The sequence below is a fragment of the Protopterus annectens genome, chromosome 13.part0 (assembly GCF_019279795.1).
Source record: "Protopterus annectens isolate FY-2018-M chromosome 13.part0, PAN1.0, whole genome shotgun sequence".
In the NCBI taxonomy this organism is placed as follows: Eukaryota; Metazoa; Chordata; order Ceratodontiformes; family Protopteridae; genus Protopterus; species Protopterus annectens.
In genome coordinates this window covers 1139376722-1139394878 of record NC_056747.1, presented here as the reverse complement: position 1 = coordinate 1139394878, position 18157 = coordinate 1139376722, and the positions used below count along the sequence as shown (strand labels likewise).

General features: G+C 43.7%; 1 protein-coding gene across 1 annotated transcript in view; it reads left to right on the top strand.

Moving 5' to 3' along the window:
• The window catches only part of NMT1 (N-myristoyltransferase 1), a 1232576-nt gene that overhangs the window by 306101 nt on the left and 908318 nt on the right, over positions 1–18157 (top strand). Inside the window, exon 2 of the mRNA XM_044055120.1 lies at positions 9428–9536. Coding sequence (XP_043911055.1) covers positions 9428–9536 — 109 coding nt within the window. The remainder of the gene's footprint in view (positions 1–9427; positions 9537–18157) is intronic.

Here is an 18157-nt window from a genome sequence, read left to right as displayed (position 1 = left end):
CCTCTGCAAGATGAGTCTCTTAGTTGCAAGCACTCATGGCTGTGGAACCTTTTATCATTTTTCATCCAGGCAGGGTTTCTCTGAGGACAAACCCAACATTTATGCCTAAGGTGGTGTCCAGTGTGGCCCTCAACCAAAACCATTCACTTGCCTACCTTTTATCCAAATCCACAGAACAAGGGTGAGAGAATTCTGCATTCTTTGGACAAAGGCAGTTATGCTTCTACTTGGACAGAACTAAAGCTTTCAGAAAGACTGAGCAACTTTTAGTGTCATATGCTGCAGGATCACAAGGAAAGGCCATCTCAAAACAGACTATTTCTAAATGGATAGGCCATTGCATCCATTTCTGCTATTTTCAGCATGGCAAATTAGTGCCTAAGGCATTAGGCCTCATTCTACCAGAGCAGCAGACACTTCAGCAGCCTTCCTCAGAGGAGTACCAACCAAAGATATCTTAGAGGCTGCAACTTGGAGTTCAGTGCACACTTTCACAAAGCACTATCACTTACCTCTTTACTCTAAGTCCAGAGCAGGTTTTGCCACTGCAGTTCTGCAGGGGGCCTCATAGCCTCTCCTAATCCTATTTAGCCCAGCCACCCATCCTCAGCTTTGGGATTCAACCCAAGAGTAATGACTGCAACAGTGAAACACGATGAACATAGTACAGTTGTGTACCTACCATAAATGTAGATGTTCGAGTGTATTCACTGTTGCAGTCCAGGTTACCCACCCACCATCCTCCTTTTCTTTGCTGGGACTTATCTGTACTTCTTTATCCTATACAACCTATGTGGTGTATTTGCTTGTAGATGAAGGAAATGTTAATTTTTGTGCATGCATATGTATTGGCATATTTTTTCAGCCTACCAGTTTGTGGGCACCTGACATCTGGGGCAAGAAAAACTGAAGAAAATGGCGTTGGCTGCATCTTTTATACCCCTGGCGCACTGATGTCATGGAAGAAGCGACAGCAACCGACGCCGGACCTAGACTTTGGAATTCTGGCCGACTGAGGATGTTCATCGTGTTACCCTGCTGCAGTCATCACACTTGGGTTATCCTGCCGTCAGGCAGTCCCGCAGTCGGCCAGAGTTCCAAAGTCTTGGTCCGGCGTTGGTTGCTGTCACTTCCTCCCTGACGTCAGTGCGCCAGGGGTATATAAGAGGCATCCGACGCCATTTTCTTCAGTCTTTCTTGCCGCGCGGTGCCCGAAGCAGAAGCAGTTTGCAAGTGCCGGTCGGCCAACACCTGAGATTTTCTAATTGAATTTCAGTCCGAAGTCTTCAATAAAGCTAAGTACCCCATTGGCGAACCTTTTCTTGCCTCAGTCCGATGTCAGAAAAAGTTGTTAATTGCATTTCTTGTGGGAAGCAAATTACCTCATTCTTATTGTATTCCTTGCCTAGACCCAGACCACGACGTCACAGGTTGTCGGTTTTGTGCTAGGTTTAATAAATGAACTATCAAACGCCGTTTTGACTTCGCACGACATTACTTTGGTAGGAAATTTAATTTTATCATGCCGTCTGAGCAGCCGACGACTGGCATGCATAAAAAACGCAAGGATAAGGGCAGTCAACCTAGAACCAAGCCAGACTCCGAGGCCTCTGCTGGGCCTGTAGCCGGTTCTCCGGTTTTCAGTGAGGCGCCTACGCAGCCCCTGACGACCGCAGAAATGGAACCCCACACAGCTTTGGATTCTCAAGCGGGAGCGTACTAGGCCGTCGCAACCATCTTCATTAGGCCCTTCCAACACCTGAGCAGAAGGTGATCCCAGTGCAGTAGAAACGCCTTCAGTTTCAGAAGGTGTCTTCAGACCGACTACACTCACCATTAAATCTTATGCTAAGCTAAAAACTCCATTAAAACCAAAAAAGGCTGTATATCAGTCTCCTGTTCAAGGCCGCATGCCTAAGAAACAGATGCTTAAGATGGCTGAAGATTTGATTTCCCTAATCAGGGGTTCCCATCCCCCTCCTGATAAAAGGCCAAGACAAGAGGAGGACTATGCTTCCTCTGACCAGGTTTCTATTTCCTCAGATTCTTCTGAGGAACAGGATTAAGCTTTTCCCCCTTCTGAAGATTCTGATGCTGAAGACTCTATTCCCTCAGCATCTCCCCCTGAAGACTACTCCTTTGGGGAAACTTTACATACCATGAGGGAACATTTCCACTGGGAAGGCCAGGACTACTCTGATTCTAAGAAAAGGCTCCGAGAGTTTCTTTTACTACCCCAGCACAGACCACTTGCTATCCTTCCAGTTTTAGATATTGTGGATGATGTTTACTTGGAGTCTAGTCTGAATCCAGACTCCCTACTTCCTGCTCCAGCCAAACCAGACAGATACTACAGAGTACCTGACACACACAAATTCCTTTATAAAAGCCCTCTGGCTGACCCAGAAACAATTTCCCAGGGTCCCAAAGGGGGGCTACAGCTTCTATGGCTAAAAATCCTGTACCCTCTGAAAGGGATTCCAGAGCTTTAGATAGATGGGGAAAGAAGATATACACCTCAGCTACTCTGGCTATGAGAGCATTAAATTGTCAGTTTCACATGCTGAAATATCAGCAATTCCTAATGTCTCAATTAAAACAAAAACTGAGCACACATTCTGAACAGTCTGAATTCAAGGAAATGTAGGATCTGTTGCATGCAGCTGAACAGGTGGGCAAACGTACTTTACAATGTGGATTTGATTCATTGGAAGCTTCCTGTAGAGCAGCTGTTACTGGGTCTGTCATACGCATGACATGCTTGGTTAAAAGAACAAACCCTTCCTGATCATGTTAAAGCAAAATTATTGGATGCACCTTTACAGCAGGATGTCTTATTTGGTGTCAAAGCAGAAGAGGTTTTAAAGAAAATGGAGGATAAGGCAGTCTATGCAGACGGTCAAGGATTTTTTACAGGTACAACCCCCTCGTTTCAGCAGAAATTGGCCAACAAAAAACTGGTCCTTTCCAGCTTCTGACAGACCACAGAGGGGCAAATATAGATGCCCAAGGGGCAGAGGTCAGTCACAAGGCCCTTACAAACCTCGCCAATGCGGTGCCACAACCCAGAAAGGAGGTGAAGTTGGGCCCCAAGCTAGCAGAAGACAAACACAATGACTCAACCCTCCAACTACCAAGCAGATCACTTTTGGCAAATCCCTTGGGAGGAAAATTAGCACTTTTTGCAGACAACTGGTACATCATCACAAAAGACAAATGGGTCCTAAACATGGTCTCACAAGGATACAGATTCCACTTTCATACCATGCCAAACCTGCCACCAAATCAATGGGCAGAGGCACAAAAACAAATTACAGCTCTCATGGACATGAGAGCCATTCAACAGGTACCTACACAGGAGCAAGGACAAGGATTTTACTCAAGACTCTTTCTAGTCCCCAGAAAGAACAAAGCATGGAGACCCATTCTGGACCTTTCAGTTCTGAACACCTATCTGCAAGTACCAAAATTCAAGATGCTAACACTACAGCAGCTTCTTCCCATGCTGGGCAAGAAGGCTTGGCTAGTAACGTTGGATCTCAAGGAGGCATACCTGCATGTCCCTATCAGACAAAATTGCAGAAGATACCTCCACTTCATACAGGTTCAACCCATTATCAATTCTCTGCACTGCCCTTTGGCTTATCTACTGCGCCCAGGGTCTTCACAAAATGCCTGGCACCAGTAATTGCATACTACAGACAAAGAGGAATTCAAATATACCCATACCTGGACGACTGCCTTATTCAAGCAGAAAGTAAGGACATTCTTTTAAAACATCTGGCATTTGTCAAACACCTTCTAAGTTGCCTAGTGTACACAGTAAATGAAAAGAAATCAAAACTAGTGCCCTCACAAAACATAATGTTCCAGGGTGCCAGCTTGAATACAACGGCCCAGATGGCTTATCTCATGCCACACAAGCAACAACAGCTGACTCAATACTTCAAAATAATGGCAACAAAGACCCAACTCCCTGCAAGAAAAATTCTGCAGGCCTTGGGATTCATGGCATCTTGCATACTACTAATACCATTTGCAAAACTGCATATGAGGAAATTACAATGGTACCTGAAAAGTGTATGGACTCAGCACAGCCACAGCTTGGAAACAATGATACCACTCATTCCCTGCCTTCAACAGGAGTTTCTGTGGTGGGCACAGGCATGTCACCTCAACAAGGGTCAGTCTTTCACATTACCCACAGCCAGGCAAACTATGACAACAGATGCATTGGACTATGCCTGGGGGAGCACATATGGCAGGACAATGCATTCAGGGCAAATGGACTACAGATCAAAGGCATCTGCATATCAATCAAAAGGAAATGCTAGCAGTACAGAATGCCCTAACAGCTTCCAAGGACCTCTTACACCCAGGACAACTAATAATAAAGACTGACAATACCACAGTAATGTGGTACATCAACAAGCAAGGGGGCACACATTCCTACCCTCTATGCAGGCAAGCAATGACCTTGTGGAACACAGCACTGTCTTACCAAGTTCAACTACAAGCACAATTCCTGCCAGGAAAGAAAAACACATTGGCAGACGACCTAAGCAGAAACATCATGGATCCCCACGAGTGAAAACTGGATCCACAAGTATTTGCCATGATAACTCAAAAATGGGGACGCCCAGACATCTGTTTGCCAACCCCCAAAACTACCAACTTCAAAAATTTTGTACAAGGACATTCCACCCACAAGCTTGGAAAGTGGACGCCCTCTCATTCAGTTGGAAAACATTAACAGTGTATGCCTTTCCTCCACTGCCTCTTCTAGCAAAGGTGCTGCTGAAAGTCAGATTAGAGAGGCCACAAATGATACTCGTTGCACCAGACTGGCCACGCCAGCACTGGTATCCAATTCTAAAGAACATGGCCCATGGCCCACCATGGATTCTGCCACAAATTCCTCACCTGCTCACCCAGCGAGACAATCAAATTCTACACAGCCAGCTCAAGACTTTAAACCTGGCTGCATGGCAAATTACCTAAACAATTAACCAACACCTCTATCCAAAGCTGTTATGGATGTCATTCTGGAGGCCAGGAGGCCCAGCATCAGGAAAACATATTCAGACAAATGGAAAAGATTTTGCGCCTGGAACCAGACTAAAGGCCAAAATCCCCTTGATCCAAACATTCCTCAGATTCTACAATATTTAACTGAGATGTTGCACAAAGGACTTTCCTTTTCATCTATTAAGATCCACGCCTCAGCAATTTCAGCTCATTACAACACGGATCCTCCTTTATTTTCACATCCACTCCTAAGACAGTACCTCAGAGGGGCTAAGAACATAAGACCGCCCAGGAGAGCACCAACACCTACTTGGGATCTCAACTTTGTTCTGGAAAAACTTGCACTGCCGCCCTTTGAACCAGCTTTCTCAGCTTAAAGTTTCTTTCATGGAAAACTGCCCTGCTGCTAGCAATAACTTCAGCTAGAAGAGTCTCAGAGCTACAGGCACTAATGGCAGTGGAGCCTTTCCTCATTTTTCATCAAGACAGAGTCCCTCTGCGAACTAACCCTTCATTTATGCCAAAGGTGGTATCCAGTGTGGCCCTAAACCAAACCATTCATTTGTCCACCTTTTTTCCAAATCCCCAGAACAAAGGAGAAAGACTCCTGCACTCTTTGGACATTCACAGACAATTACGTTACTACTTGGATAAAACTAAGGCTTTCAGAAACTCTGACCAGCTCTTTGTAGCCTATGCTGCAGGATCACAAGGAAAAGCTATCTCAAAACAGACCATTTCAAAATGGATAGGACATTGCATACGTTTCTGCTACACGCATCATGGGAAACCGGTACCTGCTAGCATTAGGCCCCATTCCACCAGGGCTACAGCTACATCAGCAGCCTTTCTCAGGGGGGTGCCAACCAAGGATATTCTGGAAGCTGCAACTTGGAGTTTAGTGCACACCTTTATTCTAAGACTAGAGCTGGCTTTGCCACTGCAGTTTTGCAGGGCCTACTAGCTTCTTCTAACCCTGTTTAACTCCACCACCCATCCTTAGCTTTGGGATTCAACCCAAGTGTGATGACTGCAGCAGGGTAACACGATTAACATAGTACAGTTTTGTACCTACCATAAATGTAGATGTTAGTGTTCACCCTGCTGCAGTCCAGGTTACCCTCCCTCCATCCCCTCTGAACTAGCTGGACTTATCCATACCTTTCTATCCTATACAACCTCTGTGGTATATTTGCTTGTGACTGAAAGTATTGTTTTATTTTTACTTGTAAATTTTTATATAGCAATAAGTATTGCCTACCTATTGGGGGCACCTGACGTCTGGGGCAAGAAAAACTGAAGAAAATGGCGTCTGATGCCTCTTATATACCCCTGGCGCACTGACGTCAGGGAGGAAGCGACAGCAACAGACGCCGGACCAAGACTTTGGAACTCTGGCCGACTGCGGGACCGTCTGATGGCAAGATAACCCAAGTGTGATGACTGCAGCAGGGTAAACACTCGAACATCTACATTTATGGTAGGTACAAAACTGTAATGTAGTCTGCCAGCAGGATAACCCAAGAGTAATGACTGCAACAGTGAATACACTTGAACATCTACATTTATGGTAGGTACACAACTGTACTTTCTTTCTTCACTGCACTCTCCTGGTGGGGGTTCTTCGAGTTGTTCATCTTGAGATCTCCAGTAGAAAACTTTTTTTTGACAGTAATTAAAAAAAATTCTCTTGGCTATGTACTAATTTTTAGAAAATTATAAGAGTCTGTGTTAATCTAACTGTATACTTTTTGTTAGATTTTTCTAAAAATTAAAGTACATTTCCTGTCAGGATATTAAAATCTAAGCAGAGGTATGGATTTCTGCTGCTGTCAGACTGGCATCTTGGCCATGCCCCTCAATACTAATTTCATGAAGTTTAATCGTATTTGACTTAGGAATGTCCATCCCCATCATGGTAATAGAAACCCAAAAAACGTGGAGAAATAAAAAAAAAAAAAAAAAAAAAAAAAAAAAACGGTATCAACCCTTCTCTCATTAGATGGGTCACTAACTAGCTCACTTATTGAACCCATACAGCCAAAATAGGGGAATCCACCTCCAGCAGTAGACCTGTAACCAGTGGTGTTCCACAAGGCTCAGTCCTGGGACTTCTACTGTTTGGAATCTTTTTCTCCAAAGTACAAGCTAAAGCTTAAGGTCTGTGGCTGACAAATTTGCTGATAACTGCAAACTGGGAGAAGTCATAGAATCTGCAAATGATGTCAACATCCTATAAGAGGGTCTTGCACAAACTAAGTTTATCATCTCTTTCTGTCAGAGCGATGTTCCTGCTAAGTACCACATCAATAACAACATCCTAAGTACGCACTCAGTGGTGAGAGACCTGGACACACAGGTTGACAGCAACCTTACCTTTGATCACCATGTCTTCACAGTGGTAAGAAGGGCATTCAGTTTTGCTCATCTCGTATGTAAGGGCAGTGCCTCCAGAAAAGAAGAAGTTATAACCTCCCAGTACTCTTCCCTCATAAGGCCAATAAATGAGTACAGTGCCTCTCTTGGTAAGTCCTTCCCAAGCACCTGCAGCAGTTGGAGAGACCACAAAGGTTCCTCACAAGGAAAATTCAAGTTCTTCAGCATCTGTCCTATGAGCATCGTCTGAAATCACTGTCACTTTATTCTGTTTCATAAAGACTACTCAGAGGCAATCTTTGACTGCTTTATTGGAAATGCTGCATACCCATAAGTCAAGTGGTACACTGGTTACTCTCTCTAAAGGCCTTAACCTGGTATGTGATAAATAGAACCTGATGGAGAGACAGACTTGTCTCCCAGAGATTACCACACCTTTGGAACAGACTCCTGCTTCATGTCAAGCAGAGCACCTCATTGACCCTCTTCAAACGCAATCTGGACAGTTGGATGGATAACTGTTAATTCACCCCAGGGGATCCACCTGTGTCCCTCTTTGGAAATAAGGGTAAAACTTGGCTAGGCTTGAAAAGGCCCATTAGCCTAGAAGCCTCCTATGATCTTATATAGTATTATTCTTAGCTAATCTTTCTTTTATTCATTTATTATAGTTAAGTTCTGTGATTTGCTAATTGTTTTGGTGCTTTTTGGAATTTGAATATTTTATAGCTGTTCTGATCTGTACTGTGTTTTAATAGGGACAGGGAAAAAAGGGGAAGCTTGTATCCACAAATAGCTTCACCTTTTTTCAGTTTGACTTTCTGGAGCGTTTCTCCCCAGGCCTCTGCTGAAAATGGGCTTTGCCCCAGCTGGACTTTTCCAGTAAACAAATGTTAAATAAATAAGATAAAAAAACACACAAAAAAAATGGCATTACACTGGTAACCTCTTAAAACCACAACTTTATTTTCTGTTGAGAAAAACTGGCATACCAACATTTCAGCTTTTTCACCTTGGTATGCAAGAGCAGAAAATATATTCAGCCATTTGGAAATTTCACTTTTACATCAGTTGTTCCTCCCTTATTAAATCATTAATTGCTTAACCCATATAAGCTCCCATATAAGAAGAGGAAGCTCTTTGTGCTCTGGTGGTTATTGTCCTTAGCAGATGTTTGTCCTGGCTGGATGAGCACAGGAAACAAACAGCAAAACAGATCAAAATACATTGTCCATTGTAATTCAGTGGGAGTTATTTATGCTGCCTTGTGTCAATATTGCAAATGTTTTTATGTAGAAAAAACAGAGACGCTTGAGGGACAGAACATAGGAACATAATTTAGACATAAACAAAAATTTAAATAATGCTTTGTATAAACAATATTGTACAATATTCTACTCATAATTTTTGTTTTTATGTATTGGATATGGTATCAAAAAATGCCAGAGGTGGCCCATGGGAAGATATTATTGAATATCATGAATTAAAGTGGTAACTCGAGGTTAATGCTTTTAAAACATCCAGGTTTAAATGACAATTGTCTTGCTAGTGTGTAAAAATTGCATTCTTACTTGGTTTGAGTAAAAACATTTTATATGTTTGTATCACTTTAAGTATGGTTTTAACATTAAGCTTAGCCATGAAGTATGGTTTTAACATTAGGTTTAGCTATGTGTATAGAGTGGTGGGGAAAGCATTTTTGATTGGTTTTTGCTAACGTTATTTTTTTCAAGAGGGTTATTTAAACCAAATGTGGTTTATTATTGCTTAGATTCTGGTGAAGTCTGTTTTGTTATTCACCAGACTAAAGCACTAAATCTTTTGTGTGGGTAATAAAGAATTCAGTTTACCTTCATCTGGCTGGCTGCATCTTCGTTTTGATAGATTTGTGATATATGTAACAAACCGCAAACATTTTTCCCCCCGATGATAATTTAGTTGAACAATTTCAAAAGTTACGGAAATTTAAACTAAAATTTCCTGTCATCCTGGAATATAAACCTATCTTTCCTATCTGTTGCAGACTCAGAAGTCCAGATGAGACTGGGGCTAAAAAGAAGAAAAAGAAACCAAAAAGAAAGAAGGAGAAAGGAGAAGGAAAACAGGATTCAACCTCTGATAATCCTGTGAAGGTAAAGCAATATCGACAAGTTCATAGCTTTTCTGATCTGTTTTTGGGAAAGGTTCTGTAATACTACACAGATATGTGAAGCTTTTCTCTAGGTCTGTTTTTTTTGTCATTCTGGCCACTCTTAGGTAAGTGTTTGGCCATGATGAATGTAAAACTGGAGTACCCACCATCACGGAAAACCTTGATGTCTTTTTCTTCCATTTTGCAGGTGCTAAGTGTATAGTTGTTTGCACAGCCATGTTGTACTCCATAAACGAAAAGCAAAACGGCTTACAGGTAAAACCCAGTATATAAAAAGAGAAGTATATGAGAGAAAACACTATACCAGGTACCACACAATAGGACGTTAATAAGACGTTATTGTGTGGTACCCGGTATAGTGTTTTCTCTCATATGTTGTACTCCATGCCTTTTGGTTTCCTTGAGTCCGCTGCTGCTTCTCTGCTTATTTTTATTGTTTTTTTATTTTTTAGCAGGTTCTAGTTGTCTTGCATGAATTAGAAATCAGACTGGAATTTTCCCAGCTCACAGAGCACGTAGTGAAAAAAAACTTTCATGAGATGTTTGGGTCTATACATTGATAAATTGATACAGATAAACTCTTGAGTACTCTCCTTTTCGCCTGCTTTCCAGTTAATGGAGGAAATGGCAATAAATTGAATGCACCCTACTTTCCAGTTCTACTCTCCATTTTTTTTCACATTTATTTCGTACAAGAGCTTGCCTTTTTTAGTAAGAAGTGATTGTAGTGTCTACTGTTTTTTAATATGTCTTGAATAGTTGTCTTCAGAAGTTACAGCAGACATTTTTTCAGCAGTGCAATTTTAACTTTTCTTAGGTTCATAGGTAGGTACTAGGCTATCTGCCCGAGGACATTTATAAGCCTAGCCAGAGTGTGTCGGCTTTCGCCGCCCCATTAATTAATTAACTGAGCCTCTGTCAAGCAGAGCCAGTGAAGTGATCCCAGGGGTGTACTTTCTGTTACCCATCCACTCGTCAAGGCTTCTCTTGAAGAGTGTTAATGAGGGGCTCTGCCTAATCTGCCTAATGTAGTTAGGAATTTTGTTCCAAAGCATGGGGAGTCCCTGTGACAGGAATCTATCCCTCCAGCATGTTCTATTTATTGTTGTGGTGAGGTTTAGCTCACTAGAGCACATGGCTCGCAGTGACTTGGATTTCTTTAGGTGGAGCATGTCCATCAATTCTGAGTTGGACATGGCTTTGTAAGTCAGGCAGAGATCACCTCTGAGTAAGCGATATGCCACTGAGTACAGCCGGAGTGATTTCAGTCGGGGCTACATAGGACATATGTTTGAGGCCAGTAATCCTCTTGGTGAGGTGCTTTTGTGGTCTTTCAAGCTGTTGGAAGTGTCTTGTGAGGTACATTCCAAATGGGGCATTGTACTCTATGATGGATCTGATGAGTGACGAGTAGAGGGGCACTATAACCTCTTTATTTCTAGATGCAAACCCCTCAGTAATTAGATGGGCCTCATAGAAGGATTTCCTAACTACTTTGGCAATATGATTGTCAAAGGAAAGATTACTATCTACCTGGGTCCCCAGATCTCTTATTACCTCTTCTGTATTAAGGGGGCTGCCGCCTGTGTGGTAATTTGTGGGTGTTTTGTTTTTCCCAAACGGGATGACTATGCATTTTTTGTCATTTAGCTTGAGGCCATGACTTTGACACCAGGTGTCTGTCTCAGTAAGGCCTTTTTTGGAGGATGTCCGTGTCAGCCGGAGAGTCAATTATGGCTCCCAGTTTGTAGTCATTGGAGAACTTGGTTAGTCATAGTCCACCTGTGTTTGGCCTGTACTTCTGAGAAATATATGCCGAACAGTAGGGGTCCCAGAACTGAGCCTTGCGGGACACCACTTGTGACTGGTTTAGAGTCAGACCTGGAGCCCGCTATTCTTACAGTGTGAGTTCTGTCTGTAAGCCAGTTGGCAACCCATCTTGTGACGTAGGGGTTTATGTTCAGGCTGGTGAGTTTTTCAATAATACCCGAGTGAGGAATGGTGTTGAATGCCTTGGTGAGATCAAGGTAGGCTATGTGAACCACCTTTCCCTCATCTATGGCCTTGGTAACTGTCTCGAAGAAGTCAACCAGGTTTAGTAGGCATGATCTGCCCTTAACAAAGCTGAACTGGGGCGGGTCAACTGTTTGGAGGTTCCCAATGTCATTGTTAATGAGTTCCATGATGATGCACTCCATAGCCTTGTAGACCAGGCTAGTCAGGCTTATGGGGCAATAGTTACCAGGGTCAGTTGCGGCGCCTTTGTGGAGCGGAATAACCATTGCTGTGCACCATTCTGTGGGCACGTAGCCTGTGGAGAGGCTGAGGTTGAACAGTGCGTTTAGGTGGGGGGTTAGTTCGTTCTGTAGTTCATGCAAGATGCAGCCTGGGACACCATCTGGCCCCTTTGATGCTGTTTTTTGGCTTTTGTAAGGGCTGTTTTCACCTGTGCTTCTGTGATTTCCGGGACACTACACTTTTCCGGTATTGTTGTGGGCCCTTTTGAAGGTGAGAGGGAGGTGAAGTTTGCACTGAATCTATCTGCCAGTATGTTGGCAATATCAGTAGGTTCAGTATATTTTGTTCTATTTTGTACTAGCTCAGAGCATATCTGCGAGTTGCCACTTAGATTCTTGACATAGCTAAAGAAGGCTTTGTGGTTATCTTTCAAATCCTTGGCTATTTTTCTTTCGAAGTTAGCCTTGGAGGATTTTATGAGGGACCTTAGTTTCTTACTGATACTGATCAGGGATGTCTTTCCTCCTTGGGATTTGCTTTTTTTTTTAACTAGTTTCCTCCTTTTGTTGTATAACCTGTTTATGGCAGGGGTCCATCAGACTGGTTTCCTTCTCTAGGGGAGTGAGTCTTGGTTTTGCTAGGGATGGCATGATCCATGCATCTTTGTAGGTGCTCGTAGAGTGCAATTGTAAAGGATTCTGCATCTTGGGCAGCGTTATCCTTTAGCGTGGGGGCTGTGAAACTTACCACCTCTGCCTTAAGTAAGGTGAAGTTTGCGTTAGAAAAGTTTTTCACTGTGGATGTTCATCGTGTTTCACTGTTGCAGTCATTACTCTTGGGTTATCTTGCTGGCAGGCTACCCGCAGTCAGCCTGAATTCCAAAGTCCTCGTCCGGCGTCGCGGCAGGGGTATAAAAGATGCATCTGACGCCATTTGCTTCAGTCTTTCTTGCCGCTTGGTGCCCGAAGCAAAAGCAGTTTGCAAGTGCCGGTCGGACGACTCCTGAAATTTTCAAATCCGAATTTCAGAACCAAAGTCTTCATTAAAGCTAAGTACCCCGTTGGGGAAACTTTTTCTTGCTAAGTACCCCGTTGGGGAAACTTTTTCTTGCTCCAGACCGATGTCAGAAAAATTTAACAATTGTATTTCTTGTGGGAAGCAAATACCTCATAAGGATTTTCACTCTTACTGTATTCCTTGCCTAGGCCCCGACCACAACGTTGCTAGCTGTCGGTTTTCTGCTAGATTTAACCAACGCACTATTAAGCGTCGGTTCGATTTTGCATTTCATTATTTTGGCCGAAGGTTTAATTATATAATGCCGTCGGAACAGCCGACCGGAGTTTACAAAAAACGCAAGGAAAAGGATAGGCATCCGAGGTCCAAAACCGACAACGAGGCCTCCGCTAGGCCAGTCGCCGGTTCGCTGGCTCTCAGTGAGGCACTTTCGCAGCCCCTGGCGCCTGCTACCTCAGAGCCACAGACCGCTTCCGACTCCCACGTGGAGCCGACTGGGCCTCTGGATACTCAAGGTATTGGACACTCGGAAATCATTCCCTCAGATGGGTCCGGAGCCGCTGAGTAGGCATCGGCTTCTGAGGTTGTCTTCAGACCTACACAGTTATACATTAAACCATCTTCAGCTTCAAAGACTAAAGCAGCTCTAAAGACAAAAGAAACAAGTACAGCATTCTCCTGCTTAGACTACAATGCCTAAAAAACAGATGCTTAAAATGTCCGAAGACCTAATTACTTTGATCAGGGGTTCCCATTCCCCTCCAGATAAGAGGCCTAGGCAAGAGACTGAATATGATTCTTCTGATCAGGTTTCTATTTCCTCTAATTCCTCTTCTGAACAGGATTATTCCATTCCTCCTTATGAGGATTCTGATGCTGAAGAATCCATTCCTTCAGCCTCTCCTCCTGAGGATTATTCTTTTGGGGAAACGCTGCATACCATGAGGGAGCATTTCCACTGGGAAAGTCAAGATTACTTAGAATCTAAGAAAAGACTCCAAGACTTTCTGCTATTATCTCAGCACAGACCCTTGCTATTCCACCTGTTCTAGACATTGTAGATGATGTATTTTCAGAGTCCGGCCTGTCCCCAGACTCTCTACCTCCTGCACCTGCTAAGCCTGACAGATACTACAGGGTCGCAGATTCTCATAAATTCCTATACAAGAACCCTGCTGCTGACCCAGAAACTATATCTCAGGGTCCCAAAGGGGTCAAAGCTTCCACTGCTAAAAACCCTGTCCCCTTCTGCTACCTTGGCTGTAAGGGCTTTAAATTGTCAGTTTCATATGCTTAAATATCAGCAATACTTAATGTCACTGCTTAAACAGAAAATGTTGACAAATTCGGAATGTTCAGAGAACAAGGAAATGCAGGATTTATTGCATGCGACTGAACAAGTGAGAAAGCATACTTTGCAATGTGGTTATGATTCACTGGAGGCCTCTTGCAGGGCCGCAGTTGCAGGTTCTGTTATTAGAAGGCATGCTTGGTTAAAGGAACATAAGCTACCTGATCATGTTAAAGCAAAATTATTAGATGCCCCATTACAACATGATACCTCGTTTGGTGCTAAAGCAGAGGAGGTGTTGAAGAAAATGGGGGATACAGTGAAATCCATGCAGACAGTTAAGGATTTTTACAGATACAGCCACCCAGATTTTGCAGGAACTGGCCGTCCAAAAACTGGTCCTTTCCAGTGTCAGACAGGCCACAAAGAGGCAGATACAGACATCCCAGAGGCAGATCTCAGCCTCAAGGCTCATACAGGCCTAAACAATGGGGTGCTCCTACCTCCAAAAGTGGGGAAGACAAATCACAACCTTACAGCAAACAGTCCCAATGACTTTCCTCTACCAGATCCAAGCACTTTTCTTTTAGCAGCCCCCTTAGGGGGAAAACTAGCACTTTTTTCACAAAATTGGCAAAAGATTACCCAAGACCATTGGGTCTTGAATATAGTGTCCCAGGGATTACAGGTTCCATTTTCACACCCTACCAAGGGCAAATGGTATGCCAGACCTGCCACACAATCAATGGGCAGAGGCACAAAAGCAAATTACAGCCCTCATGGACATGGGGGCCATTCAACAAGTACCACAAGAGTAGGGGCAAGGATTTTACTCAAGACTTTTCTTGGTGCCCAGAAAGGACAAAGCCTGGAAACCAATACTGGAAAGTCTATACTACACACATTTCTGGAGGTTCCAAAATTCAAGATGTTGACTCTACAACAGCTACTGCCCATGTTGGGCAGGAAGGCTTGGCTCGTAACTTTGGACCTAAAAGAGGCATACCTGCATGTCCCAATCAGACAATCTTCCAGAAGATACCTCAGATTCATAGCTGGCTCGATGCACTACCAATTCTCTGCACTGCCCTTTGGCTTATCTACTGCGCCCAAGGACTTCACAAAATGACTGGCACCAGTAATTGCATTTTGCAGACAGAGGAATTCAAATATATCCCTACTTGGACGACTGCCTTATTCAAGCAGAAAACAAAGACATTCTTCTAAAGCATCTGGCGTTTGTAAAAAGATTACTAATTTGCCTAGGGTACACAGTAAACGAAAAGAAATCAAAACTAGTACACTCTCAAGAGAGAATATTCCTGGGTGCAAGCTTAAATACAGCTGCCCAGATGGCTTATCTCACGCCAGACAGACAAAGGCAACTGACTTCTTACTTCACAAAGTTGGCAACAAAGACCCAGTTATCTGCAAGGAAAATCTTGCAGGCCTTGAGCTTCATGGCATCCTGCATTCTACTAATTCCATATGCCAGAACTGCATATGAGGAAACCACAATGGTATCTAAAAGTGTTTGGACTCAGCATTGCCACAGCCTGGAGACCGTAATTAACCTTATTCCCTGCCTGCAACAGGAGTTTCGATGGTGGGCACAGGCCTGTCACCGCAACAAGGGTCTGCCATTCACTTTACCCACAGCCAGACAGACACTGGCAACGTATGCATTATATTATGCCTGGGGGGCCCATATGGCAGAAAAATGTATTCAGGGCACATGGCCTGCAAGCCAGATGCATCTTCATATCCATCAAAAAGAGATGCTAGCTGTTCAGAATGCCCTGACAGCTTTTAAGGACCTACTTCATCCAGGACAGCTACTGATAAAGACTGACAATACTACGGTCATGTGGTACATAAACAAGCAGGGAGGCACACATTCCTACCCCCTCTGCAGACAAGCAATGACCTTGTGGGACACAGCATTAATTTACCAAGGTCACCTGCAAGCACAATTTCTGCCAGGAAAAACAAATACTCTGGCAGACGAACTAAGCAGAAACCTCATGGATCCCCACGAATGGAAACTGGATCCACAAGTCTTCAGCATATCATCAAGGAAATGGGGATGCTCAGACATAGATCTATTCGCCTCCCCTCACAACTGCCAATTAGAGATTTTGCACAAGGATTTATCACAAACAAGCATGGCGAGTGGATGCCCTATCCTTCAGCTGGAAAAACCTAACAGTATAAGCCTTTCCTCCACTGCCTCTCCTTCCCAAGGTACTCCTAAAGGTCAGACAAGAGAAGCCAAAAATGATACTGATTGCACCAGACTGGCCACGCCAGCACTGGTACCCAATCCTAAAGAGCTTGTCTCAAGGCCCAGCATGGATATTGCCTCAAACTTTCCACTTGCTGACCCAACAAAACAATCAGATCCTGCACAATAAACTCAGGACCTTAAATCTGGCAGCATGGCGGATAATGTAGCCATTCAGAACACTCCTCTTTCAAAAGCTGTTATGGATGTTATCTTGGAGGCCAGGAGGCCCAGTACCAGAAAATCTTATGCAGAAAAATGGAAGAGATTCTGTGCTTGGAACCAGGAACAAGGCATTGACACGTATGTACCAAATATTCCTCAGATTTTCCAATACCTAACTGAGATGCTGAACAAAGGCCTTTCCTTTTCTTCAATTAAGATTCATGCCTCTGCCATTTCAGCCCCTTACAATATGGAACCTCCTATCTTTTCTCATCCTTTAATAAGGCAGTACCTCATAGGGGCCAAAAATATAACACCTCCAAGAAGAGCACCAATACCTGCATGGGACCTCAATTATGTCTTGGAAAAACTCACACTGCCTCCCTTTGAGCCAGCCTCAACAGCTGATATAAAATTCTTATCCTGGAAAACCGCTGTGCTACTGGCAATAACCTCTGCAAAATGAGTCTCCGAGTTAAAAGCACTCATGGCTGTGGAACCTTTTATCATTTTTCATCCAGACAGGGTTTCTCTGAGGACAAACCCAACATTTATGCCTAAGGTAGTGTCCAGTGTGGCCCTCAACCAAACCATTCACTTGCCTACCTTTTATCCAAACCCACAGAACAAGGATGAGAAACTTCTGCACTCTTTGGACATACACAGGCAGCTACGCTTGTAATTAGACAGAACTAAATCTTTCAGAAAGGCTGCGCAACTGTTAGCCTTTCCTTGTGATCCTGCAGCATATGATACTATCTTAAAACAGACTATTTCTAAATGGATAGGTCATTGCATCCGTTTCTGCTATTCTCAACATGGCAAATCAGTGCCTAAGGGCATTAGGCCTCATTCTACCAGAGCAGCAGCCACTTCACCAGCCTTCCTCAGAGGAGTACCAACCAAAGACATCTTAGAGGCTGCAACTTGGAGTTCAGTGCACACTTTTACAAGGCACTACCACTTACCTCTATACTCTAAATCCAGAGCAGACTTTGCCACTGCAGTGCTGCAGGGCCTCTTAGCCTCTCCTAACCCTATTTAGCTCAGCCACCCATACTCAGCTTTGGGATTCAACCCAAGAGTAATGACTGCAACAGTGAAACACGATGAACATAGTACAGTTGTGTACCTACCATAAATGTAGATGTTCAAGTGTATTCACTGTTGCAGTCCAGGTTCCCCTCCCTCTGTCCCCCTTTCTTTTGCTGGGGTTCATCTGTCCTTCTCTATTCTATACAACCTATGTGGTGTATTTCCTTGTAGATGAAGGAAATGTTTCTTTACTGCATGCATGTTTACTTATATATTATATTTAACCTACCCTTTTGGGGGGCACCTGACATCTGGGGCAAGAAAAACTGAAGAAATTGGCGTCTGCAGCATCTTTTATACCCTTGCCGCACTGACGTCGGGGAAGAGGTGACAGCAACCGACGCCGGACCAGGACTTTGGAATTCAGGCCGACTGCGGGTAGCCTGCCAGCAGGATAACCCAAGAGTAATGACTGCAACAGTGAATACACTCTAATATCTACATTTATGGTAGGTAGACAACTGTACTTTTCCTTGGTTGGGGGTGGTGGTGGGGTGTGGACATCCAGGGT